General features: G+C 35.0%; 1 protein-coding gene across 6 annotated transcripts in view; it reads right to left on the bottom strand.

Moving 5' to 3' along the window:
• Nucleotides 1-12881, bottom strand: part of usp54b (ubiquitin specific peptidase 54b) — a 127458-nt gene that overhangs the window by 73873 nt on the left and 40704 nt on the right. For all 6 annotated transcript variants that reach the window (XM_016499915.1, XM_016499919.1, XM_016499912.1 and 3 more), the window contains exon 2: nucleotides 237-905. In XM_016499915.1, the coding sequence (XP_016355401.1) occupies nucleotides 237-383 (147 nt within the window). In that variant the 5' untranslated portion in view covers nucleotides 384-905. The remainder of the gene's footprint in view (nucleotides 1-236; nucleotides 906-12881) is intronic.

Raw genomic sequence — 12881 nt, 5'->3', positions numbered from 1 at the left:
CTGGAAATCCTAACTTTATTCCCTGATATACCCAGGTTTTCCATGACCAAAGGAACCCTGCTAGTATTATGCTGCAGTTTATAATAAAGCTACAGGCCAACAGTTCAGTTTACTTTTCACTTCTCAAAGCCAATTTTTACTTGCGTTTGCCACTTGGCATGGACCCTGTGTGAACAGCATCTGTAAAAGAAAAACCCATAAACATAATACAGATATAAAGCAAATTTCAGTCTTACCTGCAGTGCGCTGTTTAGGAAGCAGCTGTTCTGACCCGGCTCATTGCTCAGGCCTTTGCTGGGAGCGATGGAGGTCATGGTGCGTGGGGTAAACATCCCCTGCAGCCCGCTGCTGCCTGAAGCAAAGTAGTTCCGCTTCCACGACATGGGTCCAGCTCCGCTCCGCTCCCCCCTCCAATCACCACAAGAGCCGCGTCCTTCCCCAGCTAATCACTCTGGAGGAGGAGGGCATCCTGAACAAGGTGCAGACCAGTGTGTGTGAGTGTGTGAATGCGAGAGAGAAAGAGAACAGAGAGTGTCTGTGCTGGGCTGGTCTCTATGTTACTCCCATGAGAGAGGGTTTGGTCAGTGATTACAAAACGAAAAGTATAATGAAGGAATCTGCTGGGGTTTAGTAACAGGTGTGAATATAAAAGTGATGTTTTCTCTTGAGAAGGGCGGGAGGATCTCAGTAATGTCTGTCTGTCGTGACTAAATGGCTCCCCACACCTGAGACGGTAAAGTGGGGTCAAACGTAATGACTGGCCTGGTTAAAACCAGCTGTGTGACAGTTGCAGTGTTTATTGGAGGAAGTGTGGTCCGAGACACTGTCCTCCTCACACTGTGATGTCCACTGCCTGCTCTTCACCTCTGAGTCTTCTCAATGTCTTCTCTCTTAGCCCAGCTGATCTGAAAAATAAATAAGGATAAATTACATTCAAAAACATTCCTTTTATTTTTCAAACAACAAGCTCAGGTGATACCACCTGCTGGTTGGTCTAGGGCAAAAACCATAATTTTCTTTGCACATTTATTTTAACTTTAACATAGCTTTGAATTTTCTGTTGTACTCTCCTTACACAAAAGAACATGTAATCCTTTCAGAACATAAAAGGGATAAATTACTTTGTGGATTCTGCGTCTCAGACATGCACCATGCCTCTTTTCATCTCTCTCTCCCCTCTGATTGGCTAATCCAAGGAAATTAATATTTTACAAATGAAAGGTTTTACAAATGAAGATGTTTTTGAAGTCTAATATGTTCACCAAGGCTGCATTTGCCTAAAAAAACAGTAATATTGTGTTTAAAAGAAAAAAGAAAAAGAAAATAAGCTGTTTTCTATGTTGATATACTTTCAAATGTAGTGTAATTTAGTCTTGTGAAATCCAGCCATTACTCCATTCTTCTAATGAATTTCTTCAATGTCACATGATCCTTTAGAAATCATTCTAATATGCTGATTTGATAATAAAAAAAACATTTCTTATTATGTTGAAAACAACATAATATTACAAAATAAATATAATATTTTTGTGGAACCATGATATTCAGGATTCTTTGATTAAAAGAAAGTTAAAATAGCAGCATTTCTTTTGTAACATTATAAATGTCTTTACTGTCACTTTTGAACAATTTAATGTGTCCTTGCTGAATAAAAGTAATAATTTCTAAAAAAAAAAAAAATGCCACAAATGAAACTACTATGAAGTAACCAATATACAAACACTTGTGACCACCACACATCTGTTGAATTTTATATTACCATGGAATCTTTTCAATTCTACAATTATTATAAATGCATGTTTCCCTCATATTTTATTGAGAGACTACATGTAATATTTGTACTTAAAATATTAATTTGTCCCACCACAGCACCATTCAGAATTAATTTATAATTTGAGTAAAAATGCTAACTCAAAGCTTAAAAGAGAAAAATACATTTCCTTATCCATTAGTAAATTTGAACCTAAAATCTTTATGCTGAACAAAATAAATGTTTACGGCCAGGTTATGTGTCAGCTACCTATTTTGTGATTTTACTCCTCTTTTATGTACTTAAAACCAATCTAGCACACTGACTGCCATGTAAATATTTAATATTTCAACCACAGTATACATGCAAAATCTCCACTGTTTTCAACCTGGAAAAAGTGAGTGAGAGAGGAAGGTAAAGAAAGAGAGGAAAGACAGCAGCACTGCAGAGACACAGCTTGCATCACAGAGCTGTCCTGCCAGGTTGGAGGCCGCGGCGTGCTGAGCAAATGTCCTATTCCCACTACTACATAAATACATGCCCACGTTCACACACAAAACACACACTCTGTCCACATGGTCCAGCCGGAGCCAGAGCGAAGCCCCGCAGTGTGTTCTGTTCTCCTGAGGCCGAGGCATGAAGAGGGATGTTCTGATGTGGAAGAACAGTGAGTGTGACAGACCTGAGGCAGAAACATCTTTCCTGCTCTTCTTAATCTGGGTCAGCTCTGTGGAAGCTATAACTGCCTGCTGATCGATTCAATGACATAGTAATTTAATGAATTAAACTGAACAATTTCAGCACAGATAAAGCTTACACTCACTGCAAAACAATAATTGTTTGCCAATAAAGCCAACTAAAAAAAAGATAAGCCCTTTCATATGTTCACCCAACCTTCCTGTCTAAGTAGGAAATATGTCAACACAGGATAGAAAACTTGGCTTGTCGAACCATTTAATGCGGTCTAACAACAAGTTCATATGTCAGTCTTCCCGCATTGTTTACCTGACAATCATGTCAGTTTATCACTGACCATTGTAATGTTGTGCATTGTATTTACACTGTATTGTCCTTTATTGACTTAAAAAGTAACAAAACATTTTTGTTACTTTTTAATGGGAAACTACACAAAATGTAAAAATTACAGTATGTGAATAATATTAAACAAATATTTGTTAATAATTTTTATGTGGAATCCAAACACCATGATGATCCACAAAGTAATCTTTTAATGAAATAATGTATTAAATCTATTCATAAAATGTATTATTAGGGAAACATTAATATTCAAGTTATTAAAAGTTAAATATTAAATATTCAACTATTAAATATTTAACTTAAATATTTAAAACTATTTATAATTTAAATGTTAAAAAAATATTAAAGTTGTCAAAAAATTCTTGATGAACAAAGTGACGTTTTAATTACGAAAGTCATCTATATTTTCAATTCAGATTATTAAGAGTAATAAATTAACAGCAAATCAAACTACTAAAATTCATGCTAAAGACCCTAAATGCATTACAATACAGCAGAATAAAAATATTATTATGAAGAAAACATAAATACTCAAGTTATTTAAACGTATTTAAATGTTACATTTTAAGTATTTGAAAATATTAAAGGGGTCATATGATGCGATTTCAATTTTTCCTTTCTCTTTGGAGTGTTACAAGCTCTTGGTGCATAAAGAAGATCTGTAAAGTTGCAAAGACTAAAGTCTCAAATCCAAAGAGATGTTCTTTATAAAAGTTAAGAGTCAGCCACGCCTACCTAAAACGGCTCGTTCTAACACGTCCCCACATATAAAGAGTTTTTTATTTATATATATATATATATATATATATATATATATATATATATATATTTCATTTATATGTTATTTTATTCCCATTATAATTAAAAGTAATAAATTAACGGGAAACTACACAATATTTAGACAAAGTTATGTGAATATTTTTAAATATTAAAAAAATAGTTTTAAAAAATAATTTTTACATGTGGAATCCAAACACCATGTGCACGTTGCTAACTTTGTCATAATTTATTTAAAGGATTTTAATGAAAATGTTATGTTGGTGTCCATAATATGCATTTTATGGTAGTACTGTTCATTTTGATTAAAATGAATGAACTGTTTATTTATAATTTTGTTTTTATAATTTTTTATTATTATTATTATTATGAGCATACCTGAAAAAAATGCATTTTTTTGTTATGAGAGTGAAGCATGACACGCTGCTTTACATGCATGTATGTGCATCTTGTTTTGCATAAAACAGGTGTGAATGCTCATTCTCAGTGGGCGGCACTGCTGAGGTCGCTGAAGGAGTTATTCACGGAGGGGTCACGTGACTTAAGTAGCACAGGGTACAACTGTGAGTCACGGGCTGCCATGACGACGACAGCGCAGTCCACCCCACCCCCATCCCAAGCCCATGCCGGTCAATGCCCCGGCAGATACTGTCATACACTAGCTGGCACTGTGCAACCATTGCACCAGAGGGTTTATGCATTTACATAATGCACTGCAGAGCACAGCACAACACAGCCAACAATTACTGAGAGAGAGAGAGAGAGAGTGAACTAATGAGAGAGAGAGGAAAGGGCCTCTCTGATTATCCAAATAAGCTTAGCCCAATATGGCATCTAATAACACACACACAAGACCAACAGCTCTGAAAAGGCTGCGTCCCCTGGAGCCAGGCGGATAGGGCCGTCTCATTAACCCAGCAACAATCAGACGCTCGGGAACCAATTGAGAGTAGCTATCAATCAGAACAGGTCGGGATGAACTATGGGACGTAATTGCCTCCTGGCTAGTGTGTTAGTAAACATGTTAAGTAACACTCTGGTGCACAGTTCTGCTGGCCACCAATCCCCCCGCAAACACACGCATCTCCCTAAATCCCCTTTTAATTCCGTTAAATGGCAGAGTTCCAGTGCCACACTGCCAGGATCCGCAGCCGTGGAGATACCTTGGCAATCACACAGAGGGCACTGGGATTCTACAAAGAGAGACAGAAAGAGATGGATGAGCGTGGAGCCTCTCATGATCCCTGATCTTCACTTCTACTGGGCTTCCATATAAACGTCCCCAGGATTGTATTTTACGCAGAGCAAACAGGACCGTGATATACAGAGTGGAGAAACATTTTCATCAGGTTTCATTAACAAAAGAAACCCACGCAGAAAGAGTGAAATACATCAAACTCTTTAATTGGGTTCCTTCATTTGAAATGTGAAGCTGTTTCACATGAAAACACATGAATACAACCAGGCTCCAAAAATTAACTTGTTTTTCACACTTGCTAATTGAGAAAACTAAGAAGGTGTACCATGATGTGTAAATATTTCTTAATGACCTTGAAATTCTATTTCTCTTTCTTTTTTAACGTATTTTTTTTAATTTCCAAAATAATTAATTTTTGCATTCTTGTCTTGCATATTTGATACAAACTTCACAAGCCAGTCACAATCTGTAAAACTGCACAATCCTACACAAAACACACATGAACATCGTGATTGTGTTCTTATGTATGTTTGTATTTATTTATTTTTATGAATTAATGAATTAATTAGGGCTGCAACAACTAATCGATAAAATCGATTATGAAAATCATCGACAACGATTCTCATTATCGATTAATCGGGTCTGCCCACATTTCACGTCCAACGGAGTTTACATACTTATCCAACTTCAGCCGGTCGCGTCAAATTAAAGCACTGAATTACTTATTTCTATGGACAAAATGCATCTAAAATAGTGGAGGAAACAGAATGAGATGCTGCAGGAGAGTTACGTGATCCAAGCTTCTCAAAACATGAGAATTCTTTATTTTAAGCTTTAAGCTAATGCATTAGCGTAGTGGCTTGCCCTGTCAGGCGGTTTAACAGATGCGTGTGCGTCCTCAGCGCAAATTATGAAAATCATCGACAACGATTCTCATTATCGATTAGTCGGGTCTGCCCTCAGTGCACGTCCAACTTCAGCCGGTTGTGTCAAATTACAGCACTGAATTACGCATTTCTATGGACAAAATGCATCTAAAAATAGTGGAGGAAAAAGAATGAGATGCTGCGGGAGAGTTACGTGATCCAAGCTGCCCAAAACATAAGAATTCTTTATTTTAAGCTTTAAGCTAATGCATTAGCATAATGGCTTGCCCTGTCAAGTGCTTTGACCGATGATGCGTGTGCGTCCTCAGCGCAAAATCTTTCAGTTTACGGTCATTTCCTTATGTATAAATGTCACAAATTCACGCGAGCATTTCCATTTTTGCATAAAGGTCCGTCCTGACAGTCTGTGTTAAATTTGAATCTTTACTGAATGAGCGCCAGCGCGGCGGGCGCGTGCACGCGCGTCAGAGACAGTTAATAATCAGCGCAAAAACATTTATTGTGCTGAAATATCTGTTGTTGAAAGTTAAATTAAGTTTTAAAGGTCAACATGCATTGCGCATATTTTATGAGAGTAGGAACTGTAAGGGGATAACAGCGTGTAATTGTCTGAATATAAATATCAGACGCTTCAAAACCGCCTTTAACAGGATAAAGAAACTAAGACACTAAGCCCTATTCGGAATTCATTAGTTTTATCACTGAGGTGATACGTACATTTATTTTTCCAGACGTCCATATGAGAAACAATTACCGTCCGAATCGGGCTATGACTTGACTGTGGTCAAAGTGAACGTGTGTTCCTGCAGAACATTACTCTCACCTATTGGTTACCACTGGGTTTGTGATTTTATTCGTCTTTATCATCTTTATTATTATTTTAATTTTTAATGCAGAGATTTAAACTATATTCACTATATACAATGCTTAACAAATTTATTAAAACAAATTTATGTAAGGTTTTTAACAAATTATGGTTTGTGCCACTGCTGCTCTAAACTAACAGTACTGGTGATTGCCAAAATAATTTTTTAGCTTTCTGTATGGGTTAGTCCTCCAATATGTGTAAGCTCTTTAGTAACAGTAGTAGGCTGTTTCTAATGCTATAATATAATTATTGCTGTTATCTATGAAAGAAAGGCAGAGCACTATATGTTTTTTTTTTTCAGATACCCAATTACAGTCAAAAAGTACTTGAACAATGCCAGCAAGAACGCAAACTATGAAGGGCATAGGAGGCCATTTTTGTTATGTGAATAAATAAAAGTATTTAGTTATAAATAAATGACAATACATTTTTTTTGATTTAAACTATTTTTTGACAAATTCCTAAAATGTGTTTTCTCTTTATTATGGCAGGTGGTCTAATAAATTGTTAAGCACTGTATGTTTTCATAGCATTCAGCTGGCACGTTTGTTTTAAGGACATTGGGCAGAATGTGGAATAGTGTGTTTTTGTCAATAAAATAAAAAAAAGAAAACTGTTAGTTTTTAACCCGATTAATCGGGGGGGGGCAGTTCTGGCCAACAGAGTGCTGGGGAAAAGGATGGAAAAAGGAGGAAACAAATTATCCTAGAAATCCATCCTAGATAAACTCATGATGGCAAATTGTCAGTTGAGGCGAAATTTAGAAGATATACTACTGTTCAAAAGTTTGGAGCTGTTGAGATTTTTTTATATTTTTGAAAGAAGTCTTATGCTCACCAAGGCTGCATTTGTGTGACAAAAAAAGAGCAAAAAGAGTAGTACTGTTAAATATTTTTTTTACAATTTAACAACCTTTTTTTTATTATTTTAATCTATTTTAAAATGTAATTTATTCCTGAAATTGCAAGAAATATGAACAGTTAGGCAGTCATTTCTCTTTGTGACATTATAAATCTCTTTACTGCCACTTTTGATCAATTTAATGAACTTCTTGAAACTTAGTAAGGAATAATGAGGGTAAAACATGAACAGTATGAAACATTACCCAGGATTAAGTTTGCTTAGGCTTTAAAAATAAGAAAGACCCATAAAAAAACTAAAGAAAAATCACTGAAGAAAAATTTGGTAGCACACACACATGAATTAAAGGTAGAGAGACTGTCTGATTCCCAGTCTTTGTCAGGATGACACAATTTAGGAGTGCAGCACTGCAGACTCCCAAAAGCCACAGCCATTAACAGAGCCTTTATAGTGCTGCCACTGGAGACCAGACTCACTCATCCACAAACGCTCTCAGGAGCCCTAAAGAGCACCTCACCATTTACACTGTCCTTCTAGTGACTGATTTGAACCATCACCTCCGTCAGAATCAACGTTTAGTGCATTTATAGCTGCCAATTCAATCAAACAGATGAAGAGTCTTTTGTGAGTTTTAGCAGTGATGTTCAATTTATAAATTAATTATTCTTTTTTTGTCACATTTTTTTTGTGAATCAATCAGTTGATGATGAAATGATTCACTACGGAGCCCCACACATGGCATGCAGGAAAAAAATAGTAGGTTAAATCGTGCACACAATTTACTATTTCGTTCCCTCTATTTATAAATTGTGTGCACGATTTACTAATTCGTTCCCTCGATACTAAGTCGTGCACACGATTTATAAATCGAGAGAACGAATTAGTAAATTGTGCACACGATTTAGCAAATCGAGGGAACGAAATAGGTCGGTGTACGTTGCGTTCATTCATTTTTTGATTTAAAATTGAAAACAGAAACATGAGAAAACGGCACCATTTTCATTTTTTGTTTTTTCAAAAAAATGAAAAAAACAAGAAATCGCCTTGATTTTCCGTTTTTACATTCAGGGGTAGAAAATACAACAGTGTGAATGTTCGATTTCCACGTGTGGGAGGGAATTAAACGCCCCTTTCCACTGATTAGTCAAGCAAGCATCAAACGGTGCCGTCATCATGTCGTCTTCAGTTTTGTGCAACAGAATAAGAGTCCTCCGCTGTTAAAGAGTTTATTGCAACTCCTGCGTTCATCTCCCTCTCATTAAACAACCAGACTAATAGGCTTGACACAAACCATACTGGGGCAGCGCCTAGATGGGGCTTACTTCTGTGTAGGCATAGATTCTATATGGCAAATATTAGGTGCTTATTGCAGAAATATGTATGTACTTCAGATCTGCAGCCACATTACCCTTTTAGTCTATTTCTTTGGCACACACATACATTTTATTTAGCTGTCCAGTTATCAAAATCTGTGTGGCAAAGCTGCGTGACATTTACATTATAGTGAAGCACAGACCAGTATTGGTTTTAGTGTGAATATAAAGCTATCTTCCCGTTTTGATTATTATTTTTTTTATTATTTTGTTTTTTTTTCATAGAGAAGTTTATATGATACTGTCATTATCCGACGGCATGTTACACATGTATATAATACATGCTATTTTTATAGAAAAGGGCATTTTTCTAACTTTATAAAATATGTCTGTCACCTTTAATATTAAATTCCTGAATATAGTCAATATTTGAAAAATATGACATTATAGGTGTTACCAATTACATCAGTACCAACCAAAGCCATCTTTGCACTGTGGCACAGAAGCTGCATCTTAAGTTGAATTTAGATGTATTTACACAATTAATGCTGCTCAGACGGCAGTAAATGCATTAACACAGCAATTGCATTATGGAATGAGATTAATGTTTTAAACAAAAACATTATAAATAGCCTACAGAAATATGAAATGAGTGACAAAATGAAACAATTGGATACTTGAATTATGAAGGTTACATCGCCAGTAGGTGGCGGCAAGTCATTGTGTTGATGAATGAGTCATAGAGTCATCAATTCAACCGATTCGTTCAAAATGCTGATTAAAATGCTGATTTGTTCAGGAGCAAAGCAAATGGATCATTGAACCACTCACACAAACGATTAATTCAAAGACTCGGATTCATTCAAGAATGAAACGCCTGTGTTTTATGTCAAATAAAACACACTGTTTTGTGTCTAAAATGAAATAAATTCATATTCATTACTAATGAAACTGTACTGTCTAAAATAAAAGTTATGACTGCTGCGTATTCACACTAAAATCAATACTGGTCTGCGCTTCATAATGTGTCACGCAGCTTTGCCACACAGATTTTGATAACTGGACAGCTAAATAAACTGTGCGGAGCGCCAAAGAAATAAACTAAAAGGGTAATGTGGCTGCAGATCCGAGGTACATACATATTTCTGCAATTAGCACCTAATACTTGCCATAGAGAAACTATGCCTACACAGAAGTAAACCCTGTCAATTTGTTAAAGTTTGGTTGTTTGATGAAAGAGAGACGAAATGCAGGAGTTACAATAAACAACTTAAAAGGACTCTTATTCTGTTGCACAGAACCGAAGACGACATGATGACGGCACCGTTTCATTTTTGCTTGACCAATCAGTGGAAAGGGGCATTTAATTCCCTCCCACATGTGGAAATTGAATATTCAAACTGTTTATCCATTTTCTACCCCTGAATGTAAAAGCGAAAAATTAAGGCGAATTCTTGTCTTTTCATGTTTTTGAAAAAACGAAAAATAAAAATGGTGCTGTTTTCTCATGTTTCTGTTTTCAATATTAAATAAAAAAACGAATGAACGCAACATACATGGACCGAAATAGTAATCATTTGCAAGTTTTAGTACATCGAGGGAACGAATTAGTAAATCGTGCGCACGATTTATTTATTTTTTCTTGCATAGCGGGGCTCCTTAATTCACAAAACCTGAACAATTCTTTTGCAAATCAGACTGAATCGGTTGGGTCAACAGCTCAAAGACCAGTGATTCAGGTTAACAACTGAACTAAGAGTAATAGTTAACTAAAACCAAAACTAACATTATTTAAAACATTTAAAAAAAAAACAGACATAAAATTAAATGTAAATATTACATGACAACACTAAAATAAAAAGAAGAAAGAAGAAAATTAGAAATGTTACCCTGGCAGCTAAATGAAATAAAAAAAGTATAAGTTGAAGTACAAAATTACTAAAACTGAAATTAAAATAAATATAAACTACAGTGAGGTTTAATAAGCCAACACATGAAATTACAATACACTAAGATTAAAATAGGAGTTTAAATAAATATGAAATTAATCTGAACCATGTGTGAGTCTTCAAACATTTGCAAACACTCAGCCTAAAGCTCTCTCTCTGGTTCAACCAATATCATATTTCCACAACGTAAAAATGTAATTCACAGTCTCTCTACAAGTGTCTTGAACCCAGCTGCTAAATGGTCAATGATTCTTTCTTTCCATTCCATTCCAGAGAAAATGGAAGGCCATTCCACAACCAATCCCTGACTGAACTAAATGGAGAAAAAGCACAAGTCATCAACACAGGCATGAGGAATCATTTCTTTAGCTATAGCACTAAAGTAAAGGTAACGAATGAGAGATATAAAATCTCTTTGCAGATGGATGTAGCACACAGTTGAAACTGAACCATTAGTCCAAAAGCTGAATCATTTCCTGAGCCGGAAGCAGCCCTTCTGATGCCTGGAGCCTGAAGAGAGACTGACATCTGTCTGCATGTAGCTGCCGTGTCACCTCGCACCTCTCTCCGCCTCCCGCTGATAGGGTTTGCGTGACTGCAGCTCGCCAGACGCAACAGGAGAGATACGGCGTGGAACTGTCAGGCAGAATCCAGTACAATGTAATCCGGTGTCGCTCACTGCTCAGGGATCAACAATAAGGATTTTATTCTGCTTGCCCAGCTGAGTCAGAATTTAGTCACTATCTGCACTGCCAACGTTTTCACTGGATTCACCACAAATAATGTATGACTGTATGTGCAAGGAAAAAAAATGTCACAAAATCATTTCATCACTTGTGGAAATACACTACAGAAACATTATTAAAGTGTCCATTTTTATAATTTACACAAAATATTTACTAAATGTTAACATTAAAAAAGTATATTTTTATAAAAATATAACATTTAAAATAAAAATATATTCACTTGATTAAAAATTCCTATTGAAAAATTTATTGTGATAAACTTAATTTTACAACATACAACCATAACTGCTATATGCAACAGATACAAATTCATAAACACACTTTTGCTGATAAATTATAGCATGCAAAAAATAAACAATTGAAATGATGCTACCAACACAAACACACACTACCATTCAAAACTTGGGGGTCGGTAAAAATGTTTTATGTTTTTGAAAGACATCTCTTATGCTCATCAAGGCTGCATTTATTTTATCAATCATACAGTAAAACAGTTTTTCATATATATTCATAAATACTTTTCACAATTTAAAAAACTGTTTTTAATTTAAATATACAATACCAGCCAAAAGTTTTTGAACAGTAAGATTTGTAATGTTTTTCAAAGAATTCTCTTTCGCTCACCAAGCCTGCATTTATTTGATCCAAAATACAGCAAAAGCAGTAATATTGTGAAATATTTTACTTATTAAAAATAACTGCTTTCTATTTGAATATATTTTTAAATGTAATTTATTCCTGTGATCAAAGCTAAATATTAATACTCCAGTATTCAATGTCACATAATACATTCAGTGTCATCAGAAATGCTGTTCTTCTGAACTTTCTATTCATCAAAGAAACCTTTAAAAATTCTACTTGGCTGTTTTCAGCATATTAATAATAATAAATGTTTTTTGAGCAGCAAATCAGAATATTAGAATGATTTCTAAAGTATCATGTGACACTGAAGACTGGAGTAATGATGGTAAAAATTCAGCTTTGAAATCAAAGGAATAAATTACATTTTCAAATAATGTAAATAAAAATAAAAAAGTTATTTTAAATTGTAAAAATATTTCAAAATGTTACTGTTTTTGCTGTACTTTGTATCAAATAAATTCAGGCTTGGTGAGCAGAAGAGACTTCTTTAAAAAACGTTAAAAATCTTACTGTTCAAAAACTGGTACACTGGTAGTGTATTTTAAATTGTAATGTATTTTGATGTAAACCATGATACATTTTTTCACAATTCTAGAAAGTTCAGAAGAACAGCATTTACTTAAAATAGGAATCTTTTTTAAACTTCATAAATGTCTTTACTGTCACTTCTGAACAACTTATGAATCCTTGCTGAATAAACTATTTTTGTGTACAGAATAATCTTAGTGGCCATAAACTCATTTACTAATTTTAGGCAGCTAGACAACATTACCATAGTGACAAGTTTAAAGGGGTCATATGATGCGATTTCAAGTTTTCCTTTCTCTTTGGAGTGTTACAAGCTGATTGTGC

Source organism: Sinocyclocheilus anshuiensis, unplaced genomic scaffold (assembly GCF_001515605.1).
Source record: "Sinocyclocheilus anshuiensis isolate Anshui unplaced genomic scaffold, SAMN03320099.WGS_v1.1 scaffold230, whole genome shotgun sequence".
Classification (NCBI taxonomy): Eukaryota; Metazoa; Chordata; class Actinopteri; order Cypriniformes; family Cyprinidae; genus Sinocyclocheilus; species Sinocyclocheilus anshuiensis.
Note: the sequence above shows the minus strand (reverse complement) of the source record. Positions and strands in the feature narration are given on the sequence as shown.